This window comes from Sturnus vulgaris, chromosome 3 (genome assembly GCF_052056855.1).
Source record: "Sturnus vulgaris isolate bStuVul1 chromosome 3, bStuVul1.hap1, whole genome shotgun sequence".
In the NCBI taxonomy this organism is placed as follows: Eukaryota; Metazoa; Chordata; class Aves; order Passeriformes; family Sturnidae; genus Sturnus; species Sturnus vulgaris.
Window position 1 is genome coordinate 48461357 of NC_142245.1, and position 15989 is coordinate 48477345.

The following is a 15989-nucleotide window of genomic DNA, read 5'->3' on the forward strand; positions in this document are numbered from 1 at the left end:
TCTCTTTTATCTACAGTGCTGCTACCAATTTCCTTTCCCCACGGCAGATTTTTCATTGTTATGATAAGGTCAGTTTCTCTGCCTGCCTGCTCCCTTGCTTGCAAATGTACAGTCCTAGAAATCAGATGTGACTGGTTTTGAAAGTTGGAATTACACAAAATATCCCTCTGTCTTGTAGTAGAAGTTAAAAGAGGCAACTTCACCAGGAAAGAGGGAGCCTAGGAAACAGAGCAGGTGTGGGTAGTAAGGAAGGTGGTTCTTTGATTCTAGTGTTACATGTGTGCACTAAAAGGTTGTAAAATACTAAGCATTCATTATGTATACAATTAAACTTTGTCCATTTTACCAGGATTGAAAAACAATGTAATCCCCAGGAAGCTCTCATACCTCGGCTGAGCAACAGACAACTGTCTTGATAAGATGACTCTTGTTTCTCACTCTCATAATTTAAAGAAAAAGTTTTACTTTACTTCCATTTCAACCTATCCAGTTAATGACACATTGTTCACAACTAGCATATGTGTTTCTTTGCATATTCATGAACAGTCCATTATTTGTACTCTGAGCTTGCCTGTAAGATAGTTGTATTCACTATAAACTAACTGACCTGTGTTCTCTGCTTCATTCTGCCCAGTGTCTACTGAGAGTAAACGGCACCAACAAGTGAAGGTGTAGAACTGAAGAAACTTACTGATGTTTTGCTTTCTCCTTTCTTAAACAGAGGGATATATTATTCGCTGGAACATGGCTTCATTCTTAGAAGATCCACGAAATAAAAAAAATGTAAAGAATTATCTTTCAGATCTTCTTAACTTGAACAGTATACCCAGACAAATAGAAAAAAAAATGCAGAGCTCTACAGGGATAAAAATGTTTTCTGTATATAAAAATCATGTTTTGTGCTTGAAATAATAACTTGATGCTATGAAAAAAAAATAGAAAAGTGTAAGTAGAATGGTGTTAACATTATTTCATTGTGTTCAAAGAAGGTATATTAAGAATGAATTTATTCATGTCCCCTGGGTGGTGTTTCTACTACATGCCATTTGCAGGCTGTTTCATGGAGGGATTATTTTTTCATCTCTTCTAATTTTCAGAAAGACACACTAATAAATCCACTAAGCTAGCAGCCATGGTGGGGTACAGAACTGCCTCAAATGTGGTTATGTTGCTTTTTTCCCCTCAGGAGATAAGGGAGGAGCTCTGCTGGAGGGCGCATGCTACTGAAGTGGTTGAATTATTTATAGAAGAGGAGAAAAATGTGATAGTGACAGCATCCATTGATGGTTCAGTCAGGTATAAAATAACTAACACTTCTTACCGCTATGGCAAATCAGTTGAGCTATCTTCAAAGTTCCTTTTCTTGCTGCACTTGTATATAGGCTAGAACTTAAAAAAAAGTAAAATTCTGAGTGCATTTTCTGTTCTGCACCCAAAAGAGCTGGTTTTAATGTAACACTTCTCTGGAAGTCAGATCTTTTGCAGACTGTCATTTTCTTTCAGCCCTTGCTTTACTTTGAACACATAGGTAATGGCTATATCATTTTAAAAATTACCTCCTGTTCTAATCCTATTTTAGCTTTCAATACTTGTTAAATTGACATGGATCCTAAGCATGGCATCTAATCAGTGTGTATACAATTAGACCATGGAAGCTTGAAGACACTTCATAGGCAACTATAGCTCCTTCTTGGCTAACAAGTACATTTGAAGGGGTTTCTTTCGGTTTTCTGGAAGTATAAATAAAAAAATTTTGTGTAGGATCCTGCACTGGTGGCAGCACTTTACCACAGGAACAATTCAGGATTTTGGTACATTTACTTTTCATTTTCATAAATACAAGCATGAACTGGTTTTCTTTCTGTTTTTTACAACAACCTTCTGAATTTTTTTTTCCACTCTCAAATTATTTAAATTATATAAACAATCTCATTGATGTTTTTTATGGCTAGCACACTGAACTCTAGAACAGTGCTGCAGAATTTGATAATGTACACAGATATTATCTCACTTCTGCTCTACTTCTAAAAATATCCATTTTTCTTTTCTGTCCTTTGGCACTGCTTCCACTATGTCTGTAGACTTTGGCATGCCATGACTGGATACTATTTCGGTTACTTTGGACAAGCCAGGAAGTTTGAATTATCAGATACCAGTCGGTTGATTTTACCTTCTGATGTTAGTAATTTTCCTGCTATAATTAAAGAGGAGAGCAAACATATGGAAAAGAAGGTTAAATATCCTCTCATGCTGGACAGAGACAAGTAAGATCTCATATATTTACATGCATGTATGATTGGGGCATCAGTTTTGAAAATATGCTTTAAAAACACCTTTCATCTGCAGGCCAGAAGAAAATTAGAATTACTATTTTATTCGGAAAAATCTTCCTAAAGATGGTTTTTGACCCAGTATGGATGAATCTTTTCCTTTTTATGATTTGGTGATATTCAGGATTAGGTGATATTCAAGGTTTGAACTTAGCAATAGTGATGACTAGATACTTGTCTCAGCTTTTAGCCTAATTAGAGGTGATATATTATATGTGCTGTTCAGGTTAGCAGCCTGTTACCTTTCAAATTCCTAAAGTTGCTATATTTCTGGATCTCCAAAAATTTACTGAAAAAGCTTAATGTGAATAGTTTCAAGCAAAACTCAAATCCTTCTAAAAGAATAAACCAAATTTAATCTTTCAGTTTAGGAAGTGGTCATCTTAAATTTGTTGGGATGTTATGGATACATTCGCATACATGCCTAGCAGATTCACAGATCATGGCATTCTGAAACTGGCATAAATGTGTGTTCAATAGCAGTGTTGAACTGTTCTTCTAGGTAGAGTTTTTAAGGGATGTGGGTTAGTTACAAGTCAAGTCAGAGAGCCTTGACTCTTTAGTTTAAGTACATATTTCTAGTCCTGGTTCACTAATTAGTGGATTGACCAAGTGAACAGAAATATTAAAGAGGATTAAAGAGGGCATCTTCAAAGGCAATGCACACAATGTCTTAAGTAACAAAGTAATCCAGATAGGGAAAAAAACTATTCAGGAGGCTTAAAAAGTCCTGCATTGTTTAATGGTAAGGTTTCATATACCATGTCGATTCTTAGGCTGCCTTTCAACCAAAGCAATTTGGGACAAGGGAAAATCTCTAAGGTGCTTTACTGTTGCCACATTTAATTTGGTATCCTGCTAATAATTATTATTCCATGAAGTTCTCACTAATATGAGTAGTGTCACTGCAGTCAGAACAGTAACTCATCAATACAGACAAGTGCTTGACTGTTTGAAGGACCCCTGTAGTTCCTCTGAATAGTCAGCAGCCAGTTTGAAACCTCTGGAACCAAAGATACTATCATTGAGTCAGCTAACCTGAAAGAAACTTTCCATAAATTACCTGCCTGTGTCACACTCTGACTACTTTTTGAGGGTTCTTCAAATATTTCAGTAAAGGAGAATGGCTGTCACACATTTAAACACATTAACTAAACAGACAAAGAGCAAGAAAATGAGAAATGCTTAACTGTGTAGAGAGCTGAGGAAAAAAAGCAGCCACACTCTGTGCAATAGAAAGTTTCAGTCTTATCATTCCACCAACTTTGTGTGCTGTCACCTCAAGAGTGACTTGATTCCTCTGGATTAACTGTACCAAATATTGTAGCAGAGAACTAGCCAACCAAAAGGCTGTGTTACTTACGAAGGCTAGGATTTGTTCCTTGCAGGATGCACACAATTGTCAAGTCACTTGTCTTTGTGATGCTAGTATAATTCAGGTATTGGATAACTCATACGATATTCATTACTAAGATAACATTTTAGGATCTCAATTAACAAATCACGTTACAAGTGTTATTAACAGATATATATTCATGGAATCATAGAACCATTAAGGTTGGAAAATATTTCTAAGATCATCGAGTCCAACCATTAACCAAGGACCACCATATTCACTTCTAAACCATATCCCTCAAGTGCTACATCCAGATGCCTTTTGAACACTTTCAGGAGCAGTGACTCCACCACCTCCCTGGGAAGCCTGTGCCCATGCCTGACTACCCTTTCAGCAAACAAATTTTTCCTAATATCTAATCTAAACTTCCCCTGGTGGAGCTTGAGGCCATTTGCTCTTGTCCTGTTGTCATCTGGGAGAAGAGGCCGACCCCCCACCTGGCTACAGCCTCCTTTCAGGCAGTTTTAGAGATAATAAGGTCTCCCCTCAGCCTCCTTTTCTCTAGTCTAAATAACTCCAGCTCTCCCACCTGCTCCTCATAAGATTTGTCCTCTCAATCCTTTACCAGTTCTGTTGCCCTTCCCTGGATACACTCTAGCACCTCAACATCCTTCCTGAATTGAAGGACCCAGAACTGGACACAGCACTTGAAGTGTCCCTTACCAGTGCCAATAAAGGGGGACAATTACCCATAGTCCTGCTTGCCACACTATTTTTATATCACTGATTGAATATCCCGGAATATTCTGAGTTGGAAGGGACCCACAAGAATCATCAAGTCCAGTTCCAAAGTGAATGAATACAGGCATCAAGCCCACGACTTTAGCATTATGAGCACCATGCTCTACCAACTGAGCTAGTGACTATGTGCTATTGCCCTCCTTGGCCACCTGGGTACACACTGGCTCAGCCACTGTCAACCAGCACCTCCAGGCCCTTTTCCACGAGGCAACTTCCCAGCCACTCTGCCCCCAGCCTGTAGTGCTATCAGGGGTTGTTGTGACCCAAGGGCAGGACCTGGCACCTGGCCGTATTGAATTTCATACTGCTGGCCTTAGCCCATTGGTCCAGCCTATCCAGGTCCCTCTGCAGAGGTTTCCCACTGTCCAGCAGATCAACATTTCCATCCAACTTACTGTGTTCTGTTAACTTACTGAGGGTGCACTCGATCTTCACTTCCAGATCATCAACAAAGATATTAAATAGAACTGGCCCATCAGTAAGCTCTGGAGAACACCACTTGTGACTGGATGCCAGCTGGAATTAACTCCACTCATGACCACTCTCTGAGCCTGGCCATCCAGTCATTTTTTACCCAGCAAACAATGCACCTGGCCAATCCATGACCAGTCGGCTTCTCCAGGAGAAAACTGTGGGAAAGTGTTCCCCAAATGTGCATGTACTGGAAAAGGCACAAACCCATTTGAACAGCACAAGTGCTTACAGTTTAAACAAGCATCTCAGGAGAGCTATTGAAAAATGCCAGCAGGTAGATAGAACTGTGTAGAAGACTGGTCTCAGTTTCTCCCTGTAGTTCCTTAGCTGGTGTGACCTGACTTATTTTTCTGATTATAAAGGCAACTGTTAATCTGTGCTAACAGACACTCTAGAGAATTTCTTCTCATGACTAACTTTGGAAACCAGACATATGAGCAGAGGACACCTCTGTTATGAAAGTCACATTCAGGTGTTCTAGTCAGAACTTCAGGAAGTGCTGAAAAGCCATTATCAGTGAGTAAGTACATGTCTTTTGTAAATTGTGTTTATGTTAAGATTTCCTGCCTTCTACATGTGACAGCCATACCTGGATTGACAAGTATTAGTAAACCACTCTATGAAGGTCCTAATATAAATTATATTTTGAAGATATGTGAAATCATTTATACTTAAAAATAATTTCCTTTTGGAGCCATATAAGAATATTGTTTTCATAACTGTCATTTTGATAGGAACTTCAGATTTTTTGTCTTCTCCATACAGGTGGAAGTCACTGACCAGATTACCTTCAGATTTAGAAAAGGCTGGACATGGGGAAGCAGCTCACGGCTTCAAGTATTTTAAAGCTCTGGCTTCTGAAAAGGTAGCTTATGTATATGACAAATTTATGTTCTGTGCAACGTATAGGAAATAAAATTATATTTCTCATTTAAAAATTATCTGTAAATAACCCTACATATCTTTCTCATTCAATGGACAAGCTAGAACAAAAATGCAAAAACAGGGATCTAAGAAATGTCTGTGTTTTCATTCTCATTTTTCACATTTTAAAATTTCCGTTTAGAAGGTAGCACAAACTGATCCACTGTTTTAAACATGTAAAAGAAACCCTAGAATTTTTCTCAGCTTCAAAGGGAAACCTAAATATCTTAAGTTTACTTGAAGGATGTGTGAAAATACTAGGATAACAGTGACTCCCTGGTTGCATACAATAGTTCTTTCAGGGTTCCTACGAAATCAGAAGCCAGGAGAATTAGATTTCATTACATACATTTCCTACTACTCTAATTGAATATCAGTGGAGCTCTTCCATCATTACCTGGCTTTAACCTTAAAAGTCATTGCAGTTGTAGTAAGAATGTCTTCATTACCTTTTGTCTTCAGCTACTAATGCATTTATTTTTGCTTCCCTTGGTCAGTTCCAAACTTTGGAAACTTTTGAGTTTGTAAGCAAAGAGGCTGGTGCAATATTTGGTTTTCTTCCTATATATGAGGTAAGCACAAGTGTTTTCTACCCTTTGTGGTGGCATTCATACATCACCATGAGCACTTGTATGTTATTCCAGTGACATACTCTGACATTCTGCTGTTAATTGTCTGCTTGTCAATTTAATTTTCTACCATGATTTGCATTACTACCTATCCAACTTCGGTGGCAGCTTGAGAATCCGATTGAAGTGAGCATGCCAAAAAGTGAGTACTGCAGATATTTACACCTCCTGTTCAACCTCATGTCATTAATGTTTTGCTCAGACTCAATTCTTCTAACCAGCCCCAAATCTATTGATTCCCATCTGCCCAAAGCTTTGGGTATTGTAAGATAGTAATATTTTATGGGTATTAATGATCTGATCTATTGCAAGCTGTCTAGCAAAGCTTCCTAGGTTTTTCTTCTATGGAGCAAGATCCAAATATTCCACAGGCTTGTCTATCCCACATGTCATAGGAGGAAACGAATCACCCCTAGCAAAGGTGCTGATTCCCTTCTGTAGAGGGTACCTAGAGAACTAACTTGGATAAGAATTGGATCCCAGATGGCTGGTTAGGGATTAATAGGATACTCTGCATTCCAATATATATGACCTAACCCTTGTACATGCAGCATTACAGCATGTCAGAAAAAAACTCAGGAGCCATAGTTGGCTATGCTACTTTTTACATATTTACATTACGTATGCTATTGTTCTGACCATTAATGTACTTTGGAATTCTGTGTTTTGTTTTCTTCCTGAAAAAGAAAATAAAATACAGAGGTTCCTGTGCCTTGGGAAATTAGGAGCAACTACTCTGAAGCCAATGGCACTGCAATGGATTTACAACAAAATTAAATCAGACATTTTCTGTAAGCTATGTGCACAAGAACATATTTTTTGTCTGTGGTGTTAGAAAATGCTATCAATCTGGTATATTCACCTCGGTATGTTAATTACTTCGTGAAACTTTTTAAAGGTCTCCAAAGGATCAAAGCTGAGAAGTCCAGTCACAAGGGACGGGAAAAGGATCCAGATTCCATTGAAGAATTGAGTCAAGACAAATAAATGTAGTTTGCATCTTCATTAAAGTGGATTAGCAGATTTCTTTTGCTATTTTTTCTCTGTTTTTCTTTTCTTTTTTTACATTTAAATCTATTTCATGATTAAGTGGAACATAGAGAAAACAAATCTTTATGATTTTAACTAGATATTGAAAAGCCCATTTGATTTAATGTATATTTGCTAACAGTTACTCTCTATGTCAAAATCACTGATTTCCTCTCTTCTTCATTTGTCCAGTTTGAGCTTCTGAATATTTTTTTCCTACCAGATTAATCATAAAGTCAACAAAGAGTTAATATGCCCTGCTGTTTTTGCCTGTTCATTTCTTGCTTACACTTTCAAAGAGTGTGTTCATCCTCTAAACCAGAAAAGTGCCTGCTGAGCTCATGTTCAATTAATTATCCATCATGATGCCACCAATCTTTTCTTGCATTTCAGCATTCCAAGACACTGTCACAACATGACACAGAGCACAGAACATATTTTCATCCTTTGTCTAAACATACAAATCGTGCCAAGTGTCTCACCTTAGTGAGTACTTAGAATAATGCATATAACTAGTGATATTATTACCTAGTATTTTGGGGAAAATAGCAGGTTTTCTATATCATTGGTATTGAATGGTGTTTGATCCACTGGCCTTCTTGAAAAGACATTTTTCTCACAAACTGAATATACAATGACTTGCAATTATTTACCTGCCCTTGACTTGTTACAACGCTATGATGGATTTAAGGATAACTGCAAAATATTTTGTGGGAGTATATTTAAAATTCTTATCATCAGCTGTACTGGATCTGGCAGGGATTAATGCAATTTTGTCCTTAGCCGCCTGTATGGTGCTGTGTCCTGGATTAGTAAATAAAACAGTGTTGATAACACACCAGTGTTTTGGCTATTGCTGAGCAATGCCAGCACAACAAGGTGCTTTTTTTCCCACACCCAGTGAGTAAGCTGGGAAGGGACACATCCGAGATAGCTGACCTGAACTGACCAGAAATTTTGCATACCATATAACATCCTCATGGAATGGGGGAGGGAACCAAGACGTTCATGGAGATAGTGTTTGTATTCCCGAGTAACCATTCATTATGTGTGCTGAGGCCCTGTTTCCCAGGAAGTAGCTAAACAGACATCTGCCTGCTGGTGGTAAGCAGTTCCTTGTTTTGCTTTGCTTGTGCATGCAGCTTTGCTTCATCACCTATTAAACTGTCTTCACTGTGGCCCAAGAATTTTCTCACTTTTGCTCTTCCACATCTCTTCCCCATACCACTGGAAGAAGTAAGGAAGCAAGAAACTGGGCAGACACTTGGTGCCTGCCAGGGTCACCCCACCACATTAGCCAACTTTGTGATCAAAACTCAAATCAGACTTGTCTGACAAACCAAGCGGCACCAGATGAAGTGTGGTCTGCCGTTTACTTCTTGTGTTCATTTCATCTGACCCATGATTTAGCAGTTGGCATATGAAAGGTAACATTCTTGCAATTCTTTGTCCTGTATCATTTTGAAAGCTACATAAAGTCTCTTTCAGCTACCTGAAAATTGCATAGTCTTCAAAGATTATTAAACATGCACAGTTCAGGTTCAGAGAGATCCTTACCCATTTATTTTGATGCTCCTCTGTGTTATGTTTTATCATATGTAATGTAGTATTTTCTCTTTGGCATTTTCCCTACTAATAGTCAGGCCTAAATTATTTTACTGTGGTTGTAAGATGCAGATATCCCACTTCTCTTCAGTTTATTAACTGATTATTTACTGCCTCAAAACTGACCATTTACTCGATATTTTCTTTTTACCAAACTTTTAGCAGTGTAAGGATTTCATATGTTCTTAATTTTCAAATGGTACCCTTTTCAGTCTTGCTTCTTTCTCCCTTTGGTTTTCTTTATAATTTGCTTGTGATTTCTAGGAGCTGACTTGTAGTCATGGCTGTTCATGCCACTATATTCTCCACTGTGCAGAAACTATCTATAATGTAGTACTATTCCCAGTAACAATCAAGTGTTTAATCCTATGATGAATGAAATCAATAGACAAGCTCTCAGGAGGGAATCATGCTGTAAAGAAAACTGTCAAAAATGCACATGTGCTGTCTTTATCAGCTTTCCACCCAGTCACCATCTTACTGTTATACTGTTTAAAGTGTGTCAAAATTACAGTGCTGTAAGTGCTATCAGATCTTTTTTTCCTAATTCATTATATTAAAAAAACCCAAAATAGATCAGACTGCATATCATTGCTCAGCATTACTGTTTACTTCCAAACCCTTTATGAGCACCAAATGGAAACTGGTCCTGGCTCCAAACATTTTATGCAATGACATTATCCAACTGTCTTTCTTAAGTGTCAAACGAAAAGCAGAGACATTTAATTTCTTTGAACAGATAATCCACTAAGGCATTGCAGAAAATTTATTAGAAGAAGATTAGTTGTTTATCGTGTGCTTCAAAAACAGAGGATGAGACTGCAAAGAAATTAAGGACAGGTAAGCGATACTTGCACCCACTCATCTTACAGCAGTCTTTTCAATGCTGGGTCTAGTACAAAGCTGTGTGTTAATGGATTTGTTGGTATTAACTGTGGATTTCCTCTGTGTTGATGCACTCCTTTGCATCAGCAATCAATGATTTCTTTCTACCAGCATCCACAATTATATTGCAGGATTAAATGTTCCAGGTGAATGAATTGTTTGATTGTTCCAGATCACTATTAAGGAAAAGTATCTTAACAAGACAGCCTCTTTCAGCATGGCAGAAGTTTGTGCTTGTACTGGCTGCAGTAGTTAGTTTGCCAGAATTTCATTACAGCCTTTGCCAGTGCTTTACAAAATCTGTGACGCTCTTCAGCTGCCCTCACCCACTGGGGCAGTTCAAGCTGAATGGCATCAATGGTGCCAGAACTACGGGAGCCAAAAGTCTTTGTTATGTACCCACCACTATAATAGTTTCCATTATTTGGGCTAGGATTGGATGGAGAAGGCACACAAACATAACTCTTCTTTTGTTCCTCGATGTATTTACCCAAACTTCTGTTCCCTGCAACCAAAGTCTCAGAAGACACATTGACCAGCTGACTGGCCAGATGGCTAATTGAGGAATTCAGTGCAGAAAAAACACCTGAGTTAAGGGAAGTTTTTGAAAGTGTGTAACCTAGTTCTATCCACCTTTCAGGATGTGCTTGTCCATGGATATCCAGAATTAGGCCCCTTGACATCTGTGATTTTGCAGTGGTCAAAAATCCCATATAGTCCTCCCAGGCCTGTTCTGCTTGGGGAATTCCAAAGCAGGCTTCTTCCTTTTCCCTGTTAGCATCCATCTTGAACCTCTGTAGGTGGTTTATGATGATATGTGGAAAAAAGCCACCAGTAATGCTGTTGATTTCTTCAGCAAGAGCCTGAGCCACCTCTATAGTATACCTGTCTTGGTTGGTAGACACTTTACATTTCTTGGAATTTTGAATACTTCCAGGAGGACAGTCATGAGAGAAAATACAAGAGGATGTCTTCTCATCCCAACAGGCAGCCTCTCGATCAGGGATGTCTTTAGGTTCCAATGACCCACCATGTGGGACAGAGAGAATGAGGTTCATGTTGCCCACTTGATATTCTGTGAAATTATTATGACCAAATATAACATCTTTGGTGCCAGTGACTTTTAAAAACAAAGGTAAAATGGAAAGGAGGAATAAATACATATTTTTCATTTGCGGCTGGAAAACTCAGCAATATGGAATATATCAGTACCTACAAAAAAAGCAAAAAATAGACTGTAGATTACTTACAGCTGGGAGCCCATGAGACTGTTCAGCTGCTACTGGCATAGTTAGTTAATGATTAACCTATTTTAGTTTTATTCCATGTAGCACAAAGAACACTTATATGAGAAACAGAAATTAACAGGGCACTTAAATATGGCTAGATGTAATATATGCAAAGGAAATGGTAGATTACTGGTCTTCCCCCATTTCTCTAGAAAGCACAAACAATATTTGACCACCCTATCTGATTCCAGAGAATCATCCCAGAAAAATATCTGATTTTTTTTTAATTAAAGCCTCTCTTTTTTTCATCTCTGAAATGTAAGAAAATTCTAAAAAAAAATGATAAAACATCTGTATGTCATTGACCTGTATGAAATATCTTTGTGATATAAACTAGAGGCTATGTCAGTCCAGACCAGCACTTGCATGAACAGGCTTGTGTAAAATAATGAGACTGATAAAAATTGAGTGCTACAAAGTTCTAACTATGTTCCAGACTGAGTTACTTTAACACCTTTATAGATAGGTACGAGTGAGTGCATTAAGTAGTGGCTTTGTTCTCTTTAGTTTGCAAGTCTCCATTCTCTTCAAGTGACCTAAGATATTTTAAAGTCCTCGCTAATTATGTCATTTTTTGGAAAGCTGGAATTTAACAAGATGCTGACAGGCCTTTCTGGTTTGAAGGTATCTCTAGCAAGATCAGTGTCTTGAATATAACTGTATCCAGTAGCTGTAACATGAACCTGTAAAGTCAGTGAAAAGCAGAATAAAAAAGGATACTTTTCACTTCTGAGAGTAAAAGAAAAAAACCTCATTAAAGGCCAGTTGAGGAGTATTTAGACATTTGCAGATGAATCGGGGTACCCTGTTGTCTGGTCTCACCCCTATCATTACAGCACCTGCAGAAATACAGAGGATAGGACAGACAAAGGAACGAGTAAGAAAGATCAGCACGAATCTATCCCCAACTTCTGGCCTGAGAGTATGTATGACAGCAGCCAGTAATACTGAGAGGGCAGCAGGCACTGTGGAAGCGCCCGCCATCAGCTGCCTCCTCTAAGAAAGGGAGAAGGCAACTTCACCCAAATAACGCAGCAAAATATTCTTCTCCTGCTATGAGGGAGTGCTGCTGGATCTTTAGAGATAATCTCTCCTGCCCACTGCACCGCACTCTGAGGAGCCTGTACGTGAAAAATAAACATCTGTCTTCCACTCTTCTTTTTGGGCTGAAAGTCCCATAAAAGTCTGTGAGCTGGAATCAGATTTTGGAGAATCTCATCTACAGTTTTTCTGTTCATGACAAAATATTTTTTTGTTTCATTTTAAGCTTTTATTTAAGAGGTCCTTTTCGTTGAGCTACTGGTTTAAACAAGATTTTATCCAAGGCCCTGTATGGTTCATGTTTCTGTAGACTTTCCTGAAAAACAGACGTTCACCTGCTAGTTCACTGTGTGGTACCAGAAACACCAAGGAAAGGAAAGCTGTCAAACATTATTCAAAATCCCTCTTCTCAGAAAAATAGACTACACATGCAGAATGTGTAAGTCTGGGAACAGCTTACCTGAGGTGCAAGGGGGTCCAGCACCAATCTAAATAACTCGACACAACGCCCCCGAGGCTGCTCACCTGCTCCAGAAGGACTCGTGTTTCTTCAGTCTCAGGCTCTTTTAAATACGATGACACAGCTGTTCCCTTCCCACAGCATGGCAAGCTGTTTGTGGTTATTAGCAGCAGTTTGTCTTTCTGCAATTTCTTGTTAATTAATAAACCAAGCTATTAATGCTACTAGATCATGCCCTTAATAACATATGGAGAGAGAACTCTGTATAATTCCCAAACTGAAGAAAGTCACCTTGGCACAGCTCAAGTTCTGGACAGACTTGGAGAGTCTGGAGACACCTGTGTTATTGTGAGGTCAAAAACAAATCAAGAGTAATTTAAAGTGATAGTAATGACTGCAGGACTAGTTTGAAGATTTATCTACAAATTAAGAGAATTTTTCCTACCTCTTCGAAAGCGAAACTGAACTTCCCCTTGAACTCGGCTGCAGATGTCCCAAGAAGCCTCTAGGGGCCAGGCTGAGCCAGGCAGCTACAAGGAACAGAGGCTTCCACAGCACCCGGATGTATGATTTCACAACGACAGATCACAAGGGAAAAATATGCACTGAGATACTACAGTTTAACATGGTTTTTGTTTTTTTTTCCTCTATACTGACATTACATTTCCAGAGATAAAAAAACCTTGCCACAAGTAGCACAGCCACACTTAAGTTCAGAATAGCTACTAAACTAACATAATCACAGATAACCATATCAAAACTATGTTAACTAGATAATCTAGGTTTTTAATAACTTTATTAACACTAATCATATAATATTTTCCTGATAAATGAGGATCTTTTAAAAACATTTCCTCTGTTACTATATATAGTTTAAGGATGTCATTCTGTAAAGTTCTCTCAAGTGTGTACAGCTGTTTATGAATTTGCTTGTGGTATTAAAGTCTGACTTCTTAGCTAAGCTAAAAAAGGCTTTAAAAATATATAATCCATAAATAGAAATTTCAATAAAAGGGAGATAAAGGGTGCAGTGAATGTAATAGTGCCACCTATCAGAGAGAAACCAAATTTCTTTTCTAAGAAATTGATTAAATAGTCCAACTAACATCCAAACCAACTTTTTGAGATAAAAGTGATAAACTTCTTCAGCAGTGAAAACAATATAGTAGCAGTAATAAGAAATTCACTGAATTTTGGAAAAATTAGTGTAAACCGGACACCCAATCTATTAATATCACCAAAGCTGATGGTCTGATTGTGAGCTTCAGCAAAGGGCCAGTTTTCATTCTGCGTATATTAACCTACTGTATGAAGACACTTCCAGCTGTGCCAGACAGTGCACCGAAGGAAGTTTAGTAAAAATCTGTAAGATGTCCTTGCCCATTGTTGTCCACAGTAGGGACAAATTTAATTTTGCTTTAGTTTTCTGTGTAAAGTTAGACATTTACATCAGACAGTGATCCCATTTCCTCTCTTTAGGAGAGCTGTGTTGAGAAACAAGCAGTTCTAGAGGTACTTTAGTGTTTTTATCTTGGACATCTATCTCAAATTTCTATTAGAAGTCAACAGGGACTCAGAATAGCTCTTCTGGATTTTTTATTACATGACAGAAAGCAGTTGCAAAGAAAACAAAATGTTTCTGCTGTACTTTCTACTTCGAGATCTCTTTAAAATATATTCTGCAAGTCATTATTACAAAACTGCTCGGGAAAGAAAAAACCCACAGCACAGGTTTGGCATAGTAATTTCTAGTCTTACCAGCTCTCCTGATACAGGAGTTACTTGTGAAAGAAAAGAATTCTCTACATTACTACAAGTCTTGTAACGCACAATAATGCTGCTTCCCTGTTTCATCTGGTACCTATGGGAAATAAAACTGAAATACTACGGTATTCTTCAAAGGAATAACTCACTAAAATGTTGCCATCTCACTGCTTTCTTCCAAGAAACACTGTTGAACTTAAAGATCGGTATCTTTAGCCAGTTTTAAGTCAAGATAGCTCTACTGAAACCAAGTAAGCCTTTGACTCATGATATCAAGCTTCTGTTATTTTATAGAGGTTATGAGATGTCATGAGCGTGGGTCATATTGCTATATACATGGCTGAAGATATTTGTAATAAACTGATTGTTAAGGTATGTTGTGCTAACTCGTCAATGCCAAAGTATCCATCCTTTCAGGTGAAGGAATTGAAAAGGAAAATCTGAGCTGGTCAAGAGTTCTGTACCTCTGGCTTCCTTTAATGCACGTTTATTCGCTCCAGTGCTTCTGACTCTGAGGTTCCCCTTAGGACTATTCTTGACATAATTTACAGAAAATAATCGAAAGAATACTAAATTGAATTGCACGTAAGATTTTGAATTATATCAGTAGATTTCATTGTCTACTCTGATTTCTCTTCTTCCCATGAGCACAGCAGTTTGATAGAAAAAGAAATGTCAGAAGTGATAGAAGACCATATTCTTAAGAGAAGTGAACATAATCCAAATGGAATTCTAACTGCAATTGGATTTTAAACTTGTGGAGTGTGTCATACATAGAATCATGGCGTGAATAAAGAATTCGCAAAGCAGAATTCAATCAATATTTTCAACATTAAAATATCTCGTGCTGTCACTGTGGCCAAGTTTTTTCTATGCTTTTCTTAGCTGAAAAGTTGTAATTCGAATGTGCTCTTTCCAGAATGCATTGATTTTACTTTGCTTTCTACACTGCTGACGGAGTCATCCATGTCACCGAGTCAAAGTATCTCTTAGATACTGCACAGACTTCAAAATGGCATGTAGAAAAAGAAACGCTTGTCTGGTAGATATTGGCCTAAATTTACATCTTACTGCAGTTTTTGTTTTTATTTTTGCAAGCAAACCCTTACGTTAACTGACAAGAAAAAGAACACGTATCACATAATTGTAATTTTGGCTATCCGTTCTCACATTAAGCCCGGGGTTTCAGAGCTGTGACAATAAATAACATCTGTCCCTCGCTCGATCCTTGGCAGCAGGGACCCGCGCCAGCCCCGCCCCTCCCCTCTCACGGCGTTGGCTACAGCCCATTGTGCTGTTAAAACTCTGCGGGCCTTTTGGTTTCTGCGCATTTAATGTTGATAAGTGTCACGTTCCCGTTGTTATCCACGAGCCGTGTCCGCCGCACGCCGGCTGTGAGGAAAGTTGTCAGGAACGCGCGCT

The 15989-nt window shown here is 38.3% G+C and overlaps 1 protein-coding gene and 1 long non-coding RNA gene across 13 annotated transcripts in view; one reads left to right on the forward strand and one right to left on the reverse strand.

Moving 5' to 3' along the window:
• WDR64 (WD repeat domain 64) overlaps window positions 1-15852 on the forward strand; it is a 127945-nt gene extending 112093 nt beyond the window's left edge. For 5 of the 12 annotated variants that reach the window (XM_088161553.1, XM_088161557.1, XM_088161556.1 and 2 more), the window contains 7 exons: window positions 722-783; window positions 1187-1296; window positions 2082-2264; window positions 5707-5806; window positions 6363-6437; window positions 6603-6636; window positions 7393-7779. In XM_088161553.1, the coding sequence (XP_088017679.1) occupies window positions 722-783; window positions 1187-1296; window positions 2082-2264; window positions 5707-5806; window positions 6363-6437; window positions 6603-6636; window positions 7393-7481 (653 nt within the window). In that variant the 3' untranslated portion in view covers window positions 7482-7779. Of the gene's footprint in view, window positions 1-16; window positions 69-721; window positions 784-1186; window positions 1297-2081; window positions 2265-5706; window positions 5807-6362; window positions 6438-6602; window positions 6637-7392; window positions 7780-9867; window positions 11228-15220 lie in introns of those variants that run through there. The other 7 variants (XR_015802373.1, XM_088161554.1, XM_088161560.1 and 4 more) reach the window with 7 other exon arrangements.
• On the reverse strand, window positions 9717-13956 carry LOC106858504 (uncharacterized). The gene is made up of 3 exons (XR_015802378.1): window positions 13249-13956; window positions 12869-13141; window positions 9717-11225 (listed from the first exon to the last, which is right to left on the reverse strand). It is a non-coding gene; the product is annotated as an uncharacterized LOC106858504 (long non-coding RNA).
• Window positions 15853-15989: the final 137 nt, after the last annotated feature.